General features: G+C 41.5%; 1 protein-coding gene across 6 annotated transcripts in view; it reads right to left on the minus strand.

Moving 5' to 3' along the window:
• LOC311523322 (OX-2 membrane glycoprotein-like) overlaps positions 1–20612 on the minus strand; it is a 135687-nt gene that overhangs the window by 91121 nt on the left and 23954 nt on the right. The window contains exon 7 of one of the 6 annotated variants that reach the window (XM_084633174.1): positions 2698–3772. The exons of 4 other annotated variants lie outside the window; for them this stretch is intronic. In XM_084633174.1, the coding sequence (XP_084489300.1) occupies positions 3765–3772 (8 nt within the window). In that variant the 3' untranslated portion in view covers positions 2698–3764. Of the gene's footprint in view, positions 1–2697; positions 3773–17915; positions 17992–20612 lie in introns of those variants that run through there. One more of the 6 variants, XM_084633173.1, reaches the window with a different exon arrangement.

Here is a 20612-nt window from a genome sequence, read left to right on the forward strand (position 1 = left end):
AATTGGCTGTAAGCATGTATTTGAGTAAGATCTGAAATATTCATTATCCTGGAAGGTAATGGATCTGATCCTTTCGGATTGATTGAACTTTCATATTTGACATGGCTGTCTGGCGGGAACCCAAGGGCTGGGTTGCTTTTAAGGAAACTGTGTTTTGGCTTCTGTGTAACCAATAAGGTATTATAGAAGTTGTTTTGTGGCTAGCTTGGAGGATCTAAGTATTGGAATGACCACCAGCTTTGGGGATTGTCTGCCCCTTTCTTTGCAGTTTGCCCTAATAGAGTTACCTCAGTGTGGCTCCCCTGGGACTCTGGTCACAGCCTTAGACTCTTAACTGTTATTTGACCACCCAGGAGGCTGTGAGCTATAGACTACTTGTTGCTTGGCCACAGCCAGAGGGGCCTGAGCCCGACTACTGTTGCCACATGCAATGAGGTGGAATGGCCTCCCTCCCCACTTGAGAGTGAGGGATCACTAGAGTGTCCATACAATAACCAGATAGTGCCTAGTAGTGCAACCAATTTCCTGTACCTCTCTTTGTGTTTAAATAGGAAGCCCTGACCAATCAGAGGTCCTGTTGTTCCTCAAGCAGGCCCAAGGGAAGCCTCCCTCATGTAACTTCAGGTTGTATGGTTGCTCCACCTGGTCAGTTGGGAAGAAGCTGCTGGCTGAGAGCAGGGAGATAGCACTCAGTTGGGAACCTCACAGACTCAGGTTCAAAAGCCACAGGGTCATGACATCAGGCCCCCATAAGGTGATGCAAACTGGGCACCAAAAAATAGGCACCCAAAATCATGAGTCAATTTTGACCATGATTTTAAAGTTGCACAAATAACTTGATATGACAAAATACCTGTATTGCCAACTATCATGGGTTTTTTTTAAATTTTTTTATTAGTGCCAGAATTTTAGAGCATTCTGGAGCCCATCTCACGATGATGCAAGAAGCTCCAGGTGCCTTGCAAATTTTTGCCCTGCCAGAATCCAGCAGAGTCTCTACTCTCGTTCTCCATTCTCAAAGGAGGGGAGAGGATGCAAAGAGCCCATCAGCTCAGTGAGGCTCCACTCCCTCCTCCCTGCCTGTGAGCAACCCAGACAGAACTGTGCCTCCCCTCCTTGCCCCTCCCCCTGCTGCATCCAGCCTGGGAAGAGGTAGAGGGGGGTGAAGAGGCACTGGAGCTGCGCCCCCCACTCTAGAAAGGGGAGAGGGAACCCCTCTGCTGTCAGCCCACATCTAGAAAAAGTAGGGTCAAGAACCCCAGGTGGGACAGAGATGAGGCTGGGCTGAACTGATGGGGAATGTGGGCTGGGTGCAGACTGAACTTTTGGACAGGGCTGGGGGACAGGATTAATTGCTGGGCAGGGAATGGGCCGATGTCGGGGTGAGATCTCATGCAGCGGGGGCCAAAATCACGTTACCCAATACATTTAGGAGAGTGAGCAATGGTAATTGTCACACACACACAGGAGATGGGCAGGAGGTGTTCAAAATCAAAAGATGGAAAAAATAATATCATGTTTTAAAATCTCATTAGTTTGCGGGGGGGTCTAATTCAGGGGTTTTGATCTCGAGGTTAGCAACAGTGAAATACACACAACAAAAAGACACCTGACAAAAGTAACTATAGTGGGAATAGTTTACAACTACATCTGATGTTTCATCCACTGAGTTGACGTCTGATTCACTGTAAATATTTATTCCAATAACAAACAACTTATTCAGAGGGAGACCCACCTTTAGATAAGAAACTACATAAAATCTGACAGCCCAAGGCTGCCAAATAAACTGATCTAGAAATCCTATTGTATCATGAGTTTTCACAATTTATGTAGATAAAAGAGACCGAAATTGAATGGTTACTCTCCTTACATGGCAGAGCCAGCGTTAGCATTTCAAAGATCACGTGCAAATAATTTCTGTGAGGAATTAAATAGGGATTTGTAAGAGTGAAACAACTGTTCATATGTTAAGGTCATGTTAATTTTTTCCTCCATATCAATAAAATAAAGCTTTCAAAGGCCAGTGATTTTGAATATGGCTACATGATTTGAATGAACAGCCGAAAGGAGCTATTAGAAATCATTTTACACCATGAAATGACACAAATGAGGTGTGGGAGGCAATTATGTGAAATTCCCCCCTGTGCAGAGAGCCAACAGATGGCTCATTTTGAAGACTATGTACTGGCCCTTTGCACACAAGAGAATTTCTCTCTTGGTTACTGAGTTACTATGTAGCTGGGAGCACAACAGACTCTTTCTTCTGTAACAGATAAAATCTGAAAGGTTTCATGTGTCCACACTTAGATATACACAACTGCATGTACAGCCAATACAATTAGTTTCAGTTGTACTTGGTCCTCCAGGAAATAAATGCAATTGCCCATGGAATTTTGCATACACACGGTCAAATTCTGGTTTTGGTCACACAAGTATAAATCTGGAGAACCACGATGGACTGAAACTGAGGAACTCTACATTTAGAGAGGTGTAACTCACAGAAGAACGATGAAAAAGCAATCAGGTTCTTAAAAGAAGAATTTTAATTGAAGAAAAAGTAAAAGAATCACCTCTGTAAAATCAGGATGGTAAATACCTTACAGGATAATCCGATTCAAAACATAGAGAATCCCTCTAGACAAAACCTTAAATTACAAAAAGACACAAAAACAGGAATATCCATTCCATTCAGCACAACTTATTTTATCAGCCATTTAAACAAAACAGAATCTAATGCATATCTAACTAGATTGCTTATTAACCCTTTACAGGAGTTCTGACCTGCATTCCTGCTGATACTGGCAGATGCATGAGTAATCCTGCATTCGTAATTCTTCTTTTAAAAATAACTCTAAGTACAAGTAGAGAGCAGTATGGGCATAGTGTATTATTAAACCAAGAACAGTTCATAAATACTCTTACTTTTGTGTTGTGCAATGTTTATCCTTGGATAGGGCGGGGAGGATTTGAGTAACTTAATTACCACAAAATTACCCCTTTAATTATACCATACGTCACTGTGAGGGATTGTTGTAATGGCTTTCTTTGTGTTTTGTAAGATTATTTTCCACATGGATCCAAACCAACTCACTGTGGCAAAATGTATTTCTGGAATTGCAGAATATTCATCTGTCCACAACCAAAATACTCTCCCCTTTACAAGAAAGCCACACCAGACTAAACAACGGCAATTCTAAAACAAGACTCCAGGGTCAGGACTCTAGTGGCAATGAGACATTCTGACTGTGATATTCTGCCACCCTGGAAATACAGTAGGACTTCAGAGTTACGAACACCTTGGGAATGGATGTTGTTTGTAACTCTGAAATATTCATAACTCCAAACAAAACATTATCATTGTATTTTAAAAGTTTACAACTGAACACTGACTTAATACAGTGGGTTCTCCTTTCAGGTGAATTTTCAGTGTCAGACCTGCTGGGTCATTCTCAAACCAAAAACCCGGGCTAAACCTTCCAGTCAGGGGCAATTACTACGTACCAGCAGTAGTGCCACATCAGACACTTCGGCATAGATTTCACAATCCATTTTTGCCTACAACAACTAAATCTTCAGCACTTTTAATCACAGTGCTGCAAAATAGCATTGAGACAACAGAGGAGTAATTCTGAAAATAAGTACTAGACATTTACATGAGTAAGAAGTTAATCAAGACAGTGTGTTCCATTCTTCCAGGGAAGAATTGGTAGGGGAAGTAGAAGTGGGTGGCAACCTGGGCAGCAGTGACCATGAGATGGTTGAGTTCAGGATCCTGACAAAAAGAAGAAAGGAGAGTAGCAAAATACAGACTCTGGACTTCAGAAAAGCAGACTTACACTCCCCTAAGGAACTGATGGGCAGGATCCCCTGGGAGGCTAATATGAGGGGGAAAGGAGTCCAGGAGAGTTGGCTGTATTTTAAAGAAGCCTTATTGAGGGTGCAGGAACAAACCATCCCAATGTGCAGAAAGAATAGCAAATATGGCAGGCGACCAGTGTGGCTTAACAGTGAAATCTTCTGTGAGCTTAAACTCAAAAAGGAAGCTTACAAGAAGTGGAAATTTGGACAGATGACTAGGGAGGAGTATAAAGATATTGCTAGAGCATACAGGGGTATAATCATAGAATGTCAGGGTTGGAAGGGCCCTCAGGAGGTCATCTAGTCCAACCCCCTGTTCAAAGCAGGACCAATCCCCAATTTTTGCCCCAGATCCCTAAATGGCCCCCTCAAGGATTGAACTCACAACCCTGGGTTTAGCAGGCCAATGCTTAAACCACTGACCTATCCCTCTCACCTAATCAGGAAGGCCAAGGCACAATTGGAGTTGCAGCTAGCAAGGGTTGTGAAGGGTAACAAGAAGGGTTTCTACAGGTATGTTAGCAACAAGAAGGTGGTCAGGGAAAGTGTGGGACCCTTACTGAATGGCAACATAGTGACAGATGATGTGGAAAAAGCTGAAGTACTCAATGCTTTTTTTGTCTCGGTCTTCACAGACAAGGTCAGCTCCCAGACTGCTGCATGGGCAACACAGTATGGGGAGGAGGTGAGCAGCCCTCAATGGTGAAAGAACAGGTTAAGGACTATTTAGAAAAGCTGGACACACACAAGTCCTTGGTCCGGATCTAATGCATCCAAGAGTGCTGAGGGAGTTGGCTGATGTGATTGCAGAGCCATTGGCCATTATCTCTGAAAACTCATGACTATCGGGGGAGGTCCCGGACAATTGGAAAAAGGCAAATATAGTGCTCATATTTAAAAAAGGGAAGAAAGAGAACCTGGAGAACTACAGACCGGTCAGCCTCACTTCAGTCCCCAGCAGGTCCTCAAGGAATCCATTTTAAAGCACTTGGAGGAGAGGAAGGGGATCAGAACAGTCAACATGGATTCACCAAGGGCAAGTCATGCCCGACCAACCTGATTGCCTTCTACGATGATATAACTGGCACTGTGGATATGGGGAAAGCGATGGATGTGATATATTTTGACTTTAGCAAAGCTTTTTGATATGGTCTCCCTCAGTATTCTTGCCAGCAAGTTAAAAAAGTATGGATTGGATGAATGGACTATAAGGTGGATAGAAAACTTGCTAGATTGTCGGGCTTAATGGGTAGTGATAAACGGCTTGATGTCTACTTGGCAGCTGGTATCAAGCGGAGTGCCCCAGGTGTCAATCCTGGGGCCGGTTTTGTTCAACATCTTTATTAATGGTCTGGATGATGGGATTAATTGCACCCTCACCAAGTTTGCAGATGACACGAAGATGGGGGGAGAGGTAGATAAACTGGAGGATAGGGATAGGTTCCAGAGTGACCTAAACAAATTGGAGGATTGGGCCAAAAGAAATCTGATGAGGTTCAACAGGGACAAGTGCAGAGTCCTACACTTAGGAAGGAAAAATCCCATGCACTGCTACATGCTGGGGACCGACCAGCTAAGCAGCAGTGCTGCAGAAAAGGACGTTGGGATTACAGTGGATGATAAGCTGGCTATGAGTCAGCAGTGTGCCCTTGTTGCCAAGAAGGCTAACGGCATATTGCGCTGCATTAGTAGGAGCATTGCCAGCAGACCGAAGAAAGTGATTATTCCCCTCTATTTGGCACTGGTGAAGCCACACCTGGAGTATTGCATCCAGTTTTGGTCCCCTCACTGCAGAAGGGATGTGGACAAATTGGAGAAAGTCCAGCAGAGGGCAGCAAAAATTATTAGGGGGCTAGGGCACATGACTTATGAGAAGAGGCTGACGGAAATAGGGTTATTTAGTCTACAGAAGAGAAGAGTGAGGGGAGATTTGATAGCAACCTTCAATGACCTGAAGGGGGGTTCCAAAGAGGATGGAGCTAGGCTGTTCTTAGTGGTGACAGATGACAGAACAAGAAGCAAGTTGAAGTGGGGGAGGTCTAGGTTGGATATCAGGAAACACTATTTCACCAGGAGGGTGGTTAAGCACTGGAATGGGTTGCCTAGGGAGGTGGTGGAATCTCCATCCTTAGAGGTTTTTAAGGCCCGGCTTGACAAAGCCCTGGCTGGGATGATTTAATGGGTGTTGGTCCTGCTTTGTATAGGGGATTGGACTAGATGGCCTCCTGAGGTCCCTTCCAACCCTGTGATTCTATGATTCATTCAGTGAGGTTTAAATGATTAACTAGACATGCAAAATAAAAGAAATCACATCACAACCTGCTACTTTAGAACCAAGCCTGGCTACACAATAATCTCAACAGGGTTGGTGGAAATTTTTTCATCAAATCTGTTCTATGATGGAAAATTGGGTTTTCAAATAAATGAATTTTTTAGCAAAAAAGTGTCTGCTTTCTGCTGAAAATTTTGGGGATTTTTTTGGTAGAAAAATGGAATGTCCAAAAATCTGAAAAAAAAAATCAGTTCTGAAATGCCAGTGTGATGTATTATGTGAGTTGCAGTTTGGTTCCCTCATATTTCTGATCTCCTGGATGGGCCAGGCTTCCCAACTGGCCTTCATCTCCCATGATGCATTGTGGCCATGCAACTGCATGAAGCACTGCCTCATTTTACTAAGAGAGGAGACTGTGGTGCCTAATGGGAAATGTAGTACAGCCAGAGAACCAAGTCTGTAGAGAGAACAGGAGCATGAAACATCTGAACTACAATTTCGATGAGACGAGGCTGGCAAATTAAATATTTTGGTTTTTGGCCAGAACATTTCAGTTTTCGATTTTCACTGAAAACTCTAAATTTTCCATTGAAAAAACCCTCCATTTTCTGACCAGCTGTATGTCTCAGTAACTTGCTCTTGATTTTTGTCTGTACATGAGAGAGAATATGTATGAGCACTGAATACTGTTCAAAAGCTGCAGTTCTCAAATTGTGGAGCCTTGGCTGGTGGACCACAGAATTCAACTTTTTGATAAATACACACCTGTGGTATTAAAAGAGGAATGATCTGCAGTATGAGAGAGCTGGAAAACCTCTGGCTATGTTACTTATGACAATTTGAAACATCTTGCTCAATTTCTCTCTCTGGGAGTAGCACAGATAGGATAAAAATTACAAGGGCTATAAAGTCATGTCATTTAGAACATAAACTGATCAGCAGCTGGGGTCAAGAGGATATTCTCCCCCACCCCACATGTTACAGTATGGATGTTTAACACCTCTCTCTGGAGAATCCAGCATTGACCACTCTCAGAGACAGGACAGTACAAAAGATGGTTGAAAAACTGTCAAAGGAACAGTTTTCTGACGGAAAAGGTAGTGTCATCAAAATTGAAACGCTGTATGAGAATGTCTCAATTTTGACAAACATTTTTGATGGAAGACAGTTGAAATTAATGGTTTTGACTTTCTTGTTCTGTTAACATCAATGTTTCATTTAGTTTTACTTTACAGTAAAATATTGATTTTAATATTATATACCTATATTTTATATTTGTATTTATATTAGAATGTATCCATAGTATTGAAAGGAAACAATTCAATGTTTCTGAGTGACTCTTAGTGTCTACACTGTAATTTTTAGCCCCGCAGCCTAAGCCTCAGAAGTCTGAGTCAATTGAACCAAGTTCTGAGACTCAGTGCTGTGGGTTTTTTATTGCAATGTAGACACACTCACAGTGTTCTCAGCCAAGACCCTACATCTGTTGGATCAGCTCCCTCTGAGAATCTACCATGCCTTCAGGGAATGATGCAAGTCTTTTAACTAATTAGGCTTGAACAAGAGTCTGCTGTAGAACAGTAATTTTACTAAATCATCCTTCTGTATGCTGATGTTTTGTATTTCTTTTTAATTACTGTAATGTACTCAGATACAATAGTGGTGGATATCATGGAAATATTTAAGTAAGAGCTTCTGGGGCAGAGAGTCTATTTTATAAATCTAGAGATATGTCAAGCACACCCCCACTCATTTCACCTGTTTATGGAAAGCCTTGTCCATCTGTGGTTTATAAATGACCGACTTGCAAACATTACGCTTCCAGCAACGTAAGGAAGACAGCCTGATATCTTTGTTCATCTCACGTGACACTTAAAATTTTTATTCTTGCTAGAGCTGTAAAACACAAATTCTTGCTTTTGGCAAAATCGGGGGTAAGAGGGGATACTTTTCTCTCCAAGTTTTGATGAGAAAAAACAAAACCATTTTCATTCACACCTCATATATATTTTTGGGAAATATGAGGTGGTAAAAAGCTAATTTTGCACAGAATAGTGTGGAGCTGATTTGGTGAAAAAAAGCAAAATTTTTAAAATTCACAATTTTGCCTTTGGATGTAAGTTTGCTATTTTTCCAGCAAAAAGCCATATCATGGCAAGTAGGTGAGAACCTTTGTCCTGGATCAAATTAATGAATACACAAGTAAACATCCATTTTCAATCTCAACTACAAAGCAAAATTTGGTGGGTTAACTCAGATAAGTCTAAGTGAGTGGCAGCATATCAAGAGGGAGTCAAAATTTTGTCAAACTTACACCTTCTACATTCTCCGGCCTACATCCCGGATGCCAGTGGACACTTAACAGACTGCTTTACTTAGGCTTGGTCTACACCTAAAAATTTTACTGGTATTACTATTTTGGTTAAGGATGTGATTTTTTTTAACTGACATATTTATATCAGTAAAAGTCTTAGTGTGGACATAATTATGCTGATATAAAGGTGGTTTATACTGGGATAGTCATTCCCCTTTCGGTACAGGAACAGCTATACCAATATAAAACACACATATAAAACAAATGCATCCATACAAGGAGGATTGTAATTCTTTAACTATACTGTTATAATTAAGGTTGCACAACTTTCTAGTATAGACAAGCTGTTAGATGCACACTCACTTACTTTTGTGTAACTTACAAACCCTCTTAAAAGTCACCTTTGAATATGGGTCTAAATTTGCACAGCAAGACGAAACAGCATCCCTTTGCTAACCCACTTACTCCTATGACAATAGAATTATTACATATTTAGGGTGAAATGATGCTTCAATGGAAATCCATGTGAATTTTGTCATTAACTTCTATCAGACTAGGTTTTGGCCCTAGTAAATCTGAGGCTATTCTGCTGTGCAATCAATTTCACTGCTTATCCATCCACTATGGCATATTCTGTAGTCATTCCAGTGGAAGACATGAAAGGTCTGTTTTGGGGCTACCAATCGGAGAAAGTCCAGTGGTTTCTTTCTAAGCCACAAAGATGCAATGCTTCTTCATATGATCTCAGCCATTAGTTATGCCAAACTAGAGGGGAAAATCTCATAAAATCAGAATTTCTTGGCAGACGCTTTTGTTACTTGATTGGAGAGTTTAGCTAAGAGAACATTAAATCCAACCTTTTCCTCCTCAGAAGAGATTTATATCAAGTTTTGCATGAGTTCACCTTTATTCCAGCATGGTTTGCCAAAGTCCCTAGTGAGGACACACAGTTTAAATTTAGCAGCATAGAAGATGGAAGTCTGGCAGATTATAAAACAGTATGTTGTCATCATAAGACAATTACATCATCTGGTCGGCAGTATCAAGTGAACAGCGTTGTTAGGGCTGCATCCATGCTTGGCTGAGCGTGAAGCTTCAAGCTTGTAGATGCTGTAGCCTTAACACTTAAGACTAGAAATATTTGGAACATTTCTGACAAAATAAAATTTAGACAAATTACGCTTGTAACAGGTTAGCCTGCCAATTTAAGGGTGAGAGGCCCAGGATAGACAGCCCTGTTCAGCTAGCCCCACCTTGCCACACCTGTACTGGGTGTAGGATTTAAAGGGGAGGAAGGCCAGCAGTTAGGGGCTGGGAAGGTTGGCCTGGGCCCAGGCCCAGATAGGGTGTCATAAATATAAAGGGAAGGGTAAACACCTTTAAATCCCTCCTCGGCAGAGGAAAAACCCTTTCACCTGTAAAGAGTTAAGAAGCTAAAGATAACCTTGCTGGCACCTGACCAAAATGGCCAATGAGGAGACAAGATATTTTCAAAGCTGGAGGGGTGGGGGTGGAACAAAGGGTTCTCTCTGTCTGTGTGTGGCTTTTGCTGGGACCAGAGCAGGAATGCAGGTCAGAACTCCTGTAAAGCGTTAATAAGCAATCTAGTTAGATATGCGTTAGATTCTGTTTTATTTAAATGGCTGATAAAATAAGCTGTGCTGAATGGAATGTATATTCCTGTTTTTGGTTCTTTTTGTAACTTAAGGTTTTGCCTAGAGGGATTCTCTATGTTTTGAATCTGATTACCCTGTAAGGTATTTACCATCCTGATTTTACAGAGGTGATTCTTTTACTTTTTCTTTAATTAAAATTCTTCTTTTAAGAACCTGATTGCTTTTTCATTGTGCTTAAGATCCAAGGGTTTGGGTCTGTGTTCACCTATGCAAATTGGTGAGGATTTTTATCAAGCCTTCCCCAGGAAAGGGGATGTAGAGATTGGGGTGATTTGGGGGGAAAGATGTTTCCAAATGGGCTCTTTCCCAGTTATATTTTGTTAGACGCTTGGTGGTGGCAGCAATAAAGTCCAGAGACAAAAGGTAAAATAGTTTGTACCTTGGTGAAGTTTTAATCTAAGCTGGTAAAAATAACCTTAGGGGGTTTTTCATGCAGGTCCCCTCATCGGTACCCTAGAGTTCAGAATGGGGAAGGAACCTTGACATAGGGCTTAGCTGCTGGGCTGAGGTTTGAGTCAGGCTGAATGCTGGTGTCTGGCTGAAGATGATGACGGCAGGCTATAGGAGCAGGCTGAGTGGATGGCTGCAGCTGGCCCTGGGCCCCCAGCTGAAAAGATGCTGAACACTAAAACTGATAAAGGAGGTGGGGGAGAGAAGGACAAGACTATGAAGGAGAAGCAGCAGGGGATGAGGAATGGTCTCAGCTTGGAAAAAAGAAAAAAAACACTTTACATTTCAGGATTTGAAGAAGAAGGAATCCATAGAAACGAACAACAAAAATAGGATAAAAGTCAACATTTCATCCAGGACTGGCTCTAGGCACCAGCAAAGCCAGCACATGCTTGGGGCGGCACAATTCCAGGGGCAGCGTTCCCGTCACCCTTTTTTTTTTTAATTGTTTTTTTTGCTTGGGCAGTTGGGGAAGCAAATTTTTTGCTTGGGGCGGCAAAAAACCTAGAGCCAGCCCTGATTTCATTGTTGTCAAATCAGTGGCAGAAGATGTGAAAATAGGAGAGGTTAATGCCCTGAAAATGGCAGAATGGCTCAAGTGCAGTGTTGGTGACATGCAAAGAGCTAAAAAAATGCAGGGTGGAAATCTATTGATAGAATGTACACATAAGTAGCAACCTGAAAAGCTTCTTAAAACTGTAACCATAGGGAAAATGAAAGTTACTTGTCAACTGCCTAAATTCCTGACAGAAGGAAGAGAGGTAATGTATGGAGTGGTGCTGGGGCTGTCCAAGGATGATAGAAAAAAAAAGAGTACAGATGAAGATAGTATTGTTTGTTAAACAGTTACTTTGTAGGAAAGAGGGAGAAACATGGCCACCTACGGCCGTAAGCATAACACTTAAAGGTTGGATACTTTGGGATACGGTCTAAATGGAGTATCAATCTTGCTGGGTAAACCATATATTCCCCCCCGGTGAGGTGCTATAAAATTGTCAAATGTTTGGATATGCTGCAGCTATTTATAAGGGAACAAAGAGGTGCAGTAAATGTGGAGTAAATCACTCATATGAGAATTGTGTAGAAGGAACAGAACCTAAATGCAGCAATTACAGGAGAAAGCAAGGTGCAGCATATAAAGGATGTGCAGTAGCAGAACAAGCTACAGAAATACAAAGAAATAAAACCATTCAAAAGGTATCCTATGCAGAGGTTACCAAAAAGTATCTACGGCAGAAAATAGTAAAAGAAAAATACTCAAATATGAGAAAAGATGTATGGCATAACAGAACACACATGTGGTCAGGGAGGAGAATGTGAGAGGAATGGAAGATGATGTATTGCTTCTAGGTAAAGAGAAGTTTATAGAAGTAATTAACTACCTTGCACACAGGGAAAAAACCTGAAAGGATTAAAACCAGCAAAAGCAGCAGAAAAATATCTAAAAATAGACAATCTCTTGATAGACCACATTTACGCAATTTTAAATAAAGGCAATAATACAGATTAATTAAAATGGTTTTACCAATCCTTAGCTGGAATGCACATAGTTTAATAATGCATGGACAGGAATTTAAGAAAGCCATCTTTGAAATGGGAAAAAAACCTGATGTAATGTGTGTGCAAGAAACACAGCTAATAAGTAAACTTGTGTTCAATCTACTGAGGCATGATATACTCTGCAGGGACCGAGAGGAGACATGGATATGCAGAAACTAAGTTTTAACTATAATGCTATTGAGTTTCCCATGCAGAACAAAAACACTTACCGGTATATACGGATTTATAATGTTTATAATCCATGTAAAAATTAGTTATTTTAGAATCAGAAAAACTGGTTATTTTAGAATGTCAAAAACCCATTCATAATTTGCAGAGACATTAATACAGGTCATAATAAGTTATGAGGAAGTAAGAAAACTTACCTAAATCATAAATGCTTAGAACAATTTATTGATATGCGTAATATTGAATACAGGATTTAATTCTATGGTTGGATCCTTTTCTGTTTTGGATGTGGGAATTGCAGCAAATCATATAGCTAGTAAATGCAGCTCAGAAATTTAGAGAGAAGATAATGGAAAGTGATCACTTCCCATTAACTTATTGAGTGCCAAGGCTGAGAAAATGTTGAAAACACCAAAAGAGTCCTAGCTGGAATTTTCGAAAAGCTGACCAGGAGCTTTCCTAGATTAAATGTGATAAATATTTATGTAGTAACTGTACAAGTGACAACCTAGGACAATTCTACAACAAATGTAATAAAAGGAATTACAACAGCAGCTGATCCGGCCATTTACGAAACATCGAATTGCCCTGGGATAGTCAATAGGGAGATTGGGGGCCAAATCCGGACCACCAGACTCTTTTGAATGGACCACAAAATCTTTTTATTTCCTTTTTATCATTGTTGTTATTTCTGTAGTATTTTCTCTGGAGTCTGGACCTTGACTATACCTTGACCAAGAAATTTGGACCTTGATAAAAAATAATTGATTACCCCTGCCCTAGACTTAGAAATCTGGTTCCCTGGTGGAATGAGGATTGCAAATGATCAATCAAGGTAAGACATAAGGCATGCAAGCAAGCAAAACACACAATGAATAGTTAAGACTTAATGAATTACAAAAGATGTAAGGTGGTGGCACAAAGGATTATGAAAAAGACAAAAAAAGAAAGTTGGAGAAATTTCTGTGGGAAATGGAACAAAGATGCAAAGCTTTCCAAAATTCTATGAATGAATGGGATTCGATGTAAAAGTAAATGTATACTTGGTCTTATCGTAAACAATGAAACTGAGGTGTCCAGCCTAGGAAAGGCAGACATTTTAGCAAAAGAATTCCAAAAGGTCAGTAGCGATATGAATCAAAGCAATAAGTTTCATGAGGAAAACTGTGAACTATTAAATGGCTGGAGAGAATATACTGATGATGTGTTAAACAAAAATTTTAGTATGAAGTATTGCAGCAATTAGAAAAAGGAAAAAATACAGCTCCCAGTAAAGATAATATAAAGTAATGAAATGCTCCAACACTTGTCAGAAGGGGGCCAAAGATTCTACTGCATTCTATAATAATATATGGGAAAAGGATTGCTGCCAATAGAATGGAAACAAGCAATGGTAATACCAATTCGGAAGCCAGGCGAGGTCCATTCAAGACCTGATGCTTATAGGCCTATTGCCCCCACAACATGTGTGGGGAAAATCATGGGGAAAAAATGATACATGTAAGATGAGTGATATATTTGGAGAAAAATGATATTATAACTGAGGTACAAAGAAAAGTAAAGGAAGATGTGCAGTTGACCATATAATAAGATTAGAAATGAAGGACAAAATAAGCATAAGGACTAGGAACTTTATGCTAACAGTCTTCCTGGACACTGAAAAAGCATCTGACATGCTATGGATAAAAGGCCTCCTATAAACTAGCCAAAACTGAAATAAAGAGAACATTTGTGGTGGATACGGGCCTTTTTAAGAGACAGAACCATACAAGTCAAAGTGGGGACAGCTTTATAAAAAAGCTACAAGCTTACAAATGAAACTCGACAAGGGAGTATTATTAGCTCTACTTTGTTTTTCATTGTGATAAATGACCTCCCAGAAAGCGTGCAGTCGGAAATAGGTACTTCCCTTTTTGCAGATGTCTATGTTATGAGAACTAAGCATAAAAGACAAAGTAGGTAAGGAAAAGACAAATGAGGAACTTCAGCAAAATGATAGGGGATGTAAATTCACTTGCAGAAACAAAGGGAACACTTTTAACCAGGAAGAAAATTCGTGAACACTGGAACTTATTTCTTTATGGTGAAAAAATTCATACAGTTCAAAAGTTTGTTTCTGGGAATAGAGTTTAATAATAAATTAAGTTGGAAAGGTCACATAGATAATATCATACAAAAGTGTACAAGTAGGATGAACTTACTTAAAAGTGTAGCTGGAAACAAAAAGGGTGCAGATAAGATGGTATTGATGATGATGTATACAGCAAGACCAGTTTTAGACTACAAATGCCAACCTTTTGGTTCAGCCTCAAAAACAAATCTTAGAAACTTGGAACTGCTCCGGGTCCAAGCTCTGTGATTGGCATGTTGTCCAAGGAGACCACCACCACTGCAGATACCCACGGAGAAGCACCTATAAATCTAAGGATGGAACTATTAGCTCTAAGCTTTTGGGCAAAGGTAAAAGGGAACCATGAAAACAGAAGTTCACAACAGATTTATAAAAATTACTGGGAGCTTAGTAGACAAAATTATATGGATTGCCACCGATTTCCTCAGAATATCAGGAGATACGTAAAAAAGAAAAATTGAGAGAACTAAAAATTTGTAGTGATGGGAAATCAAATTACAGCTGGAAAGTTATTCCCCCATGAGTGGTTTTGGAATTGTATGAAAAAACTGAGAGAAGAAGAATCCTCACACATTATGGCCAATGAAATTTCTGAATTTATTGATGAAAAATGGGGCCAGCTTTGCCAAGTCCATACAGATGGATCAAAAGATGATAGAACAGAGAGTGGGAACAGCCTTCTATGTTCCCAGTCTTGGAATCCAGAAATCTAAAAGGCTATCAAATTATGTGACAGTTCTGATGGCTGAAGTAATGGGAATAATGTTGGCACTAATCTGCATAAGAGATGTGCAACCAGCTGCAGGTTTAATTTTATCTTATTCCTTGTCAGGCATTATGACAATCAAAACAGGGACTTTGGAGAGTGGACATGACATAATAAGTGACATAATATTCCTAACATCAGAAATAATGCAAGGAGGTATCTGTGTAACAATTGTGTAAGGGGACTGTTGCCCCCTCACTAACAGTCAGTGGGGGTGTTTTAGTTGCTAGCTCCCAGTACTAAAAGGGGGAAGGGTCAATGGGGAATCAGGACCCTGAGACCGCCAGTCCCTAGGAGCAATGGGGAGAGGCCAATGCTCCAGGTCAGCCTGAATGACAGGGCGGGCAGGCTAATCAGGAAGTCAGGAGGCCAGGGAGATCCCGTCCTCTGTGTGAGCTGGAATTGCCTGGGTCAGACAGAGTGGGGCTGAGCTAAGGAGAAAGCAGGGGCCCGAGCTGAGCTGGGGAGCAGAGCTGGGCCAGATCCAGAGAGAGCAGACCCTGTCCTGGGAGCAGAGCTGTAGCAACCGGAGGCAGAGGGGCCAAAGAAGCAGCCCAGGAAGTTGGAGGCAGAGCAGCAGCAGCAGCAGTGCAGAGACAGAGTGGTGGAGCTGGGGCTGGAGCAGTCCGGAGCTGGGTGCAGTGAGCAGCTGGGAAGAGCGAGGGGGACCCTGGGCAGCGGGCCCAGCACAGGGAGACACCTCAGCCAAGAGGCTCTGCAGGCCAGGCTTGGATCGTGACCCTGCCTGCAGGGGGCGACACTGGGAAGAAGGGTCCTACCACTTAGAGCCTGGGAGCGTGTAGCCACCACCAGAGCAAGTGTCCAACCCGCAGCATCCCTGCAGCACACCCAGGGCCTGAGAAGAAGGCCTGGGACTTACAAGGAACAGACTGTGAACTGCCCGGACATTCCAGAGACACTGTTTGTGATGTTCCCTGCCACAGAGCAGGTTGATGTGTTTAATCTTTCCCATTTTTCCTTATTCTTTTTAAAATTAATTGTTGATTAAATAACTTGCATTTGCTTTAAATTGTATGTAATGATCAGTGGGTCAGAGAAGTGCCCAGTGCAGAGAGAGTACCCCGGAGTGGGGACACACTAGCCCCTGTCCTAGGTGACCACAGCAGGGTCGGGGGTTAAGCCCCCCAGGAATCCTGGGCCCAGCCTTGTTGGGGTTACGAGGACTCTGTCAGACAGGAGAGTGGAAGGGGAGTCCTCAAGGGCAGGGAGACCACTGGGTAAAGGAAGTGGGGGTCAGGACTCAGATCCTTTCACTAGCCCACTTCACTGGGGTAGTGCAGAAGCCAGGAAAGTTCCCCACAATAGCGGGACTATTCCTCTGCTTACAAATGCATGGATTCTGGCACATATTGGAATATCTGGATTTGAGAGGGCTGACAGAGCTTGAAAAACGAGGAGGTGGATATTAAGATACCATTAAGTAGACAAGAATGTACAAGAATGGTCATGAAGGAGCTTGCAAAGGAATGGCAAGACCTATGGACTAAGGAAACAAAAGGATGAAGAATGATGTATGCTCAAAAATCAAAGATAATATTATACTCCACATTCATCATAGAAAAAGCAAAGTAGTCATTTTTAGAGTGTTAGTCTTAGATGATACATTAAACTTATTAAAAAGATATAAAGCTGGGTTAGGTAAAGCATGCAAAACCAATGAAAATGTTGATCATCTTCTATGGCATTGTGGACAATATTCTATGGAAAGAAAGGTTCTTTTTAAAAAAAGAGCTGGCTTGGAATCAAATATTTTTCTCAAAAGGGACTAGGGAGAATGTCAGGGAAATGGAACAATAAACAAAAAAGCAGCCTTGCTGTATTTCCTTAAGGATATTAGACAGAGCGAAAGGATATTTTTTTAAAAAATGGCTAAAAATTAATAAAGAAAAATGGCGGTCATAGCCTCACATGATGAGGCTGCTGTGCCAAAACACAAGACAAAGACAAAGTTAGGGGCTGGCTGTGGAGGAGAGCAGTTGAGCTGGGTTGTGGCTGGAGAGCTGAGCCCCAAGAGTGGTACTAACTCCTGTGTGGAGCCTCTGGAATGAGGCTCCAGGGAGGCAGTCCTGGGGCTGGTGCTCTGTCATAGAAACTGGGAGCTGAAGAGGAGCCCAAGAGGGATGGGAAGCCTGGGGAGTTTAATTTTGTTTGTAGTTCTGAGCTCTAGGGCCCAGGGATAAGTCCTGGGATCTGCTCTTCTGCAAAAGAAGAGTGTGATTCTGTTAAGTTCTGTTTGATTTTAGAAGGACTTCACTGTGGACCCAATGGGAGACGGGTAAAGGGACTTTGAAGAGGTCAATTGGAAGAAGCCAGCTTACAGCAGGACTTAGATACCCTGGAAGGTGACTGAACTTTAAGTGTGCGGATGGTCTGCAGAACCAGGTTGGCCGACAAACGGGGCACTAGAGTGAGAAGAGTCTCTACAATGCTGCCTGCATCCTAACCCAAGGGGGAGCTCTGGTGGCAATGCTGTTTCACTGAAGCTGAAACATTTTGCATACACACATCTGGTTCAATGAAGTTTTGTTGGGAAGATATTTTGAGAGAGATGCACACAACCTCTCTGGCACTCTTCAGCCTGGAAGCTAGGGCACCGGCCTAGGATGTGGTAGACCCCGCTTTAAGTCCTGGCTCTGCCTGGTTAAGAGTGAACTACAATTAAAAATTCTCATCTGAATGAGACAGAGTACCTTGAACTTGGTTCTCCTGCATCCCAGCCAATGTCCTGTCCTCCAGGACACATGAACAGACACTTGGGGAGCTAAGGTTTCAATCCTAGATAGGTAGAGAGAGACAGAGATACACAATTCTGTTTTCACAAAAACCTTTGAAATGTTTTGTCTCTGTGAAACAAAAACAAATTTTAAAACCTTTCAAGTTGCTGTGGAACAGAATTGTCCTCCAGTCAGCTCTACATGAGAGTACTGACAAGACACAGTGAATAGCTTTTTCTGGCCTAACCCTCTGGTCTCTTAGCTCCTTTTTTCTCTTCCAAGCAAGTGGGATCAGACTGACATATGTATGATTTGTTCTTTGTTCCAGCAGGCTCTGGCAACAATAAATTAGTAGCATAAACTGCCCACGCAGGATGTTTGTCTCTTTCCTTACTAATTTGCTCTGGCCAACACTTTTAAAAGCATTAATGGATTGCAAAGGCAGCCAAGAGGACATCAGTCTCTGCAACACCAAGTCTAAAGGTAACAATTTTTGGGGGGGGAGTAAACTAAGAAGAAATGAGGGGAAGAGCTAGAGTGAAATCTGAAGGGGACTCCTTACAAAACTGTGTTCACTTTGAAATATGATTATAGTTTGAACATGATAAAAGGTTACTGTGGGTGTGTCATAAATATAAAGGGAAGGGTAAATGCCTTTAAAATCCCTCCTGGCCAGAGGAAAAAACCCTTTCACCTATAAAGGGTTAAGAAGCTAAGATAACCTTGCTGGCACCTGACCAAAATGACCAATGAGGAGACAAGATACTTTCAAAGCTGAAGGGGGGGAGAAACAAAGGCTCTCTCTGTCTGTGTGATGCTTTTGCCAGGAACAGAAAAGGAATGGAGTCTTAGAACTTAGTAAGTAATCTAGCTAGATATGCATTAGATTCTGTTTTGTTTAAATGGCTGATAAAATAAGCTGCGCTGAATGGCATGTATATTCCTGTTTTTGGTTCTTTTTGTAACTTAAGGTTTTGCCTAGAGGGATTCTCTATGTTTTGAATCTGATTACCCTGTAAGGTATTTACCATCCTGATTTTACAGAGGTGATTCTTTTACTTTTTTTCTTCAATTAAAATTCTTCTTTTAAGAACCTGATTGCTTTTTCATTGTGCTTAAGATCCAAGGGTTTGGGTCTGTGTTCACCTATGCAAATTGGTGAGGATTTTTATCAAGCCTTCCCCAGGAAAGGGGGTGTAGGGATTGGGGTGATTTGGGGGGAAAGACGTTTCCAAGTGGGCTCTTTCCGAGTTATATTTTGTTTGATGCTTGGTGGTGGCAGCAATAAAGTCCAGGGACAAAAGGTAAAATAGTTTGTACCTTGGGGAAGTTTTAACCTAAGCTGGTAAAAATAAACTTAGGGGGTTTTCATGCAGGTCCCCACATTTGTACTCTAGAGTTCAGAGTGGGGAAGGAACCTTGACAGGGTGGTTCCATAGTTCTTCTTGCCATTATATGAGCTCAAACTTGCTCTATTAACTAAACAGAGCAATGATTCCCCCACCACCCAGGTCCCAAATGGCCTGTGCTGCAAACAGCCTGAGATTTAGAAAAAAATATAGCAGAAAAAAAACCATTTCTGCCTGTCCCACCACCAGCAGCAATACAGATTCTGCAATCAGGACTTAGCTGACACTTCTCTTGATGATAGAAGAAGCGAAACAGAATCCTGCTCCCTCTGCAGGACTCATGGCAGTGCAAACTGTTTGTGACAATTGAGTTAGTAGATGTGACTTGATGATGCTCAGGGAGCTGACCTGGTGAGTGACAATGTGCTGTTATTAACTATTTTTCTGATTTTGTCTGCTTTTTTATCAGTTTGGGGGTAAGCAAAAAGCAGCCAATACAATGCAGACCTATTGTACACCATCTTGTATGACTGACCCTCCAACTAAAATGGGAATTAATTTAAGAAAATTGTCTACCAAATAACTCTTGGGGGAAAAAATCATACACAAGACGAAGAGTCTGTCAGCAGTTTTCAGTAAATAGATAAAAACAAGTAGAAAACCAGATGCTGGAAAGTGAAAAAAAGTGATTAGAGTGGGCAAGTTCTGGAGAGTATTTTACAGCATAAACTAAACAATGAGGCCTTCAGCGAATCTGATGTTTATTAAAAGGATGGGAAACACCTTTCCTCAGTTTGTCCCTCACAGCAAGGAATATAAAAGGAGGTTACAATGACCTTAGAGAAAGTACTGTTGTGCAGAGGACTTTACTCTAAGTTTTCCAAACTAACAAAAGTACAACTCAACGTGTTCTATAAAACTCTTTGTATGTAAAGAAAAGTGAGAAATTAATAGTCTGGTCCAGACCTGCACTGAGTACGTTAAAAGAACTGAGGTAAAGGGTCCTTCCAGACTTCTGGTAAAGTCACATATTAACATAACAATGAGCAGGCAGATTTTAGAAATGGGAGGAAATATTTAGATTTTAAACGATCAAAACGTATTTTGATCGGTTAATGTTACTGGGATGAAGTTGCCGACAAACACTGGCATATGGGACTCTGTGTTCTCTGTCTTCCACTCTTTGACCCCAAGCTCCAACAGTGAGCTTCTGGAACACACACAAGCCTCTTCTGGGCTCGCAGCGTGAAAAGTATTCTGTGTTATATCTGTCAGGATGCAACATCACAACACAGCACTGCGAACGTGGTGAGTGTGTAAAGGGAGGTCTGTC

The sequence above is a fragment of the Lepidochelys olivacea genome (assembly GCF_965140295.1).
Source record: "Lepidochelys olivacea isolate rLepOli2 genome assembly, chromosome: 1".
Lineage (NCBI taxonomy): Eukaryota > Metazoa > Chordata > Testudines > Cheloniidae > Lepidochelys > Lepidochelys olivacea.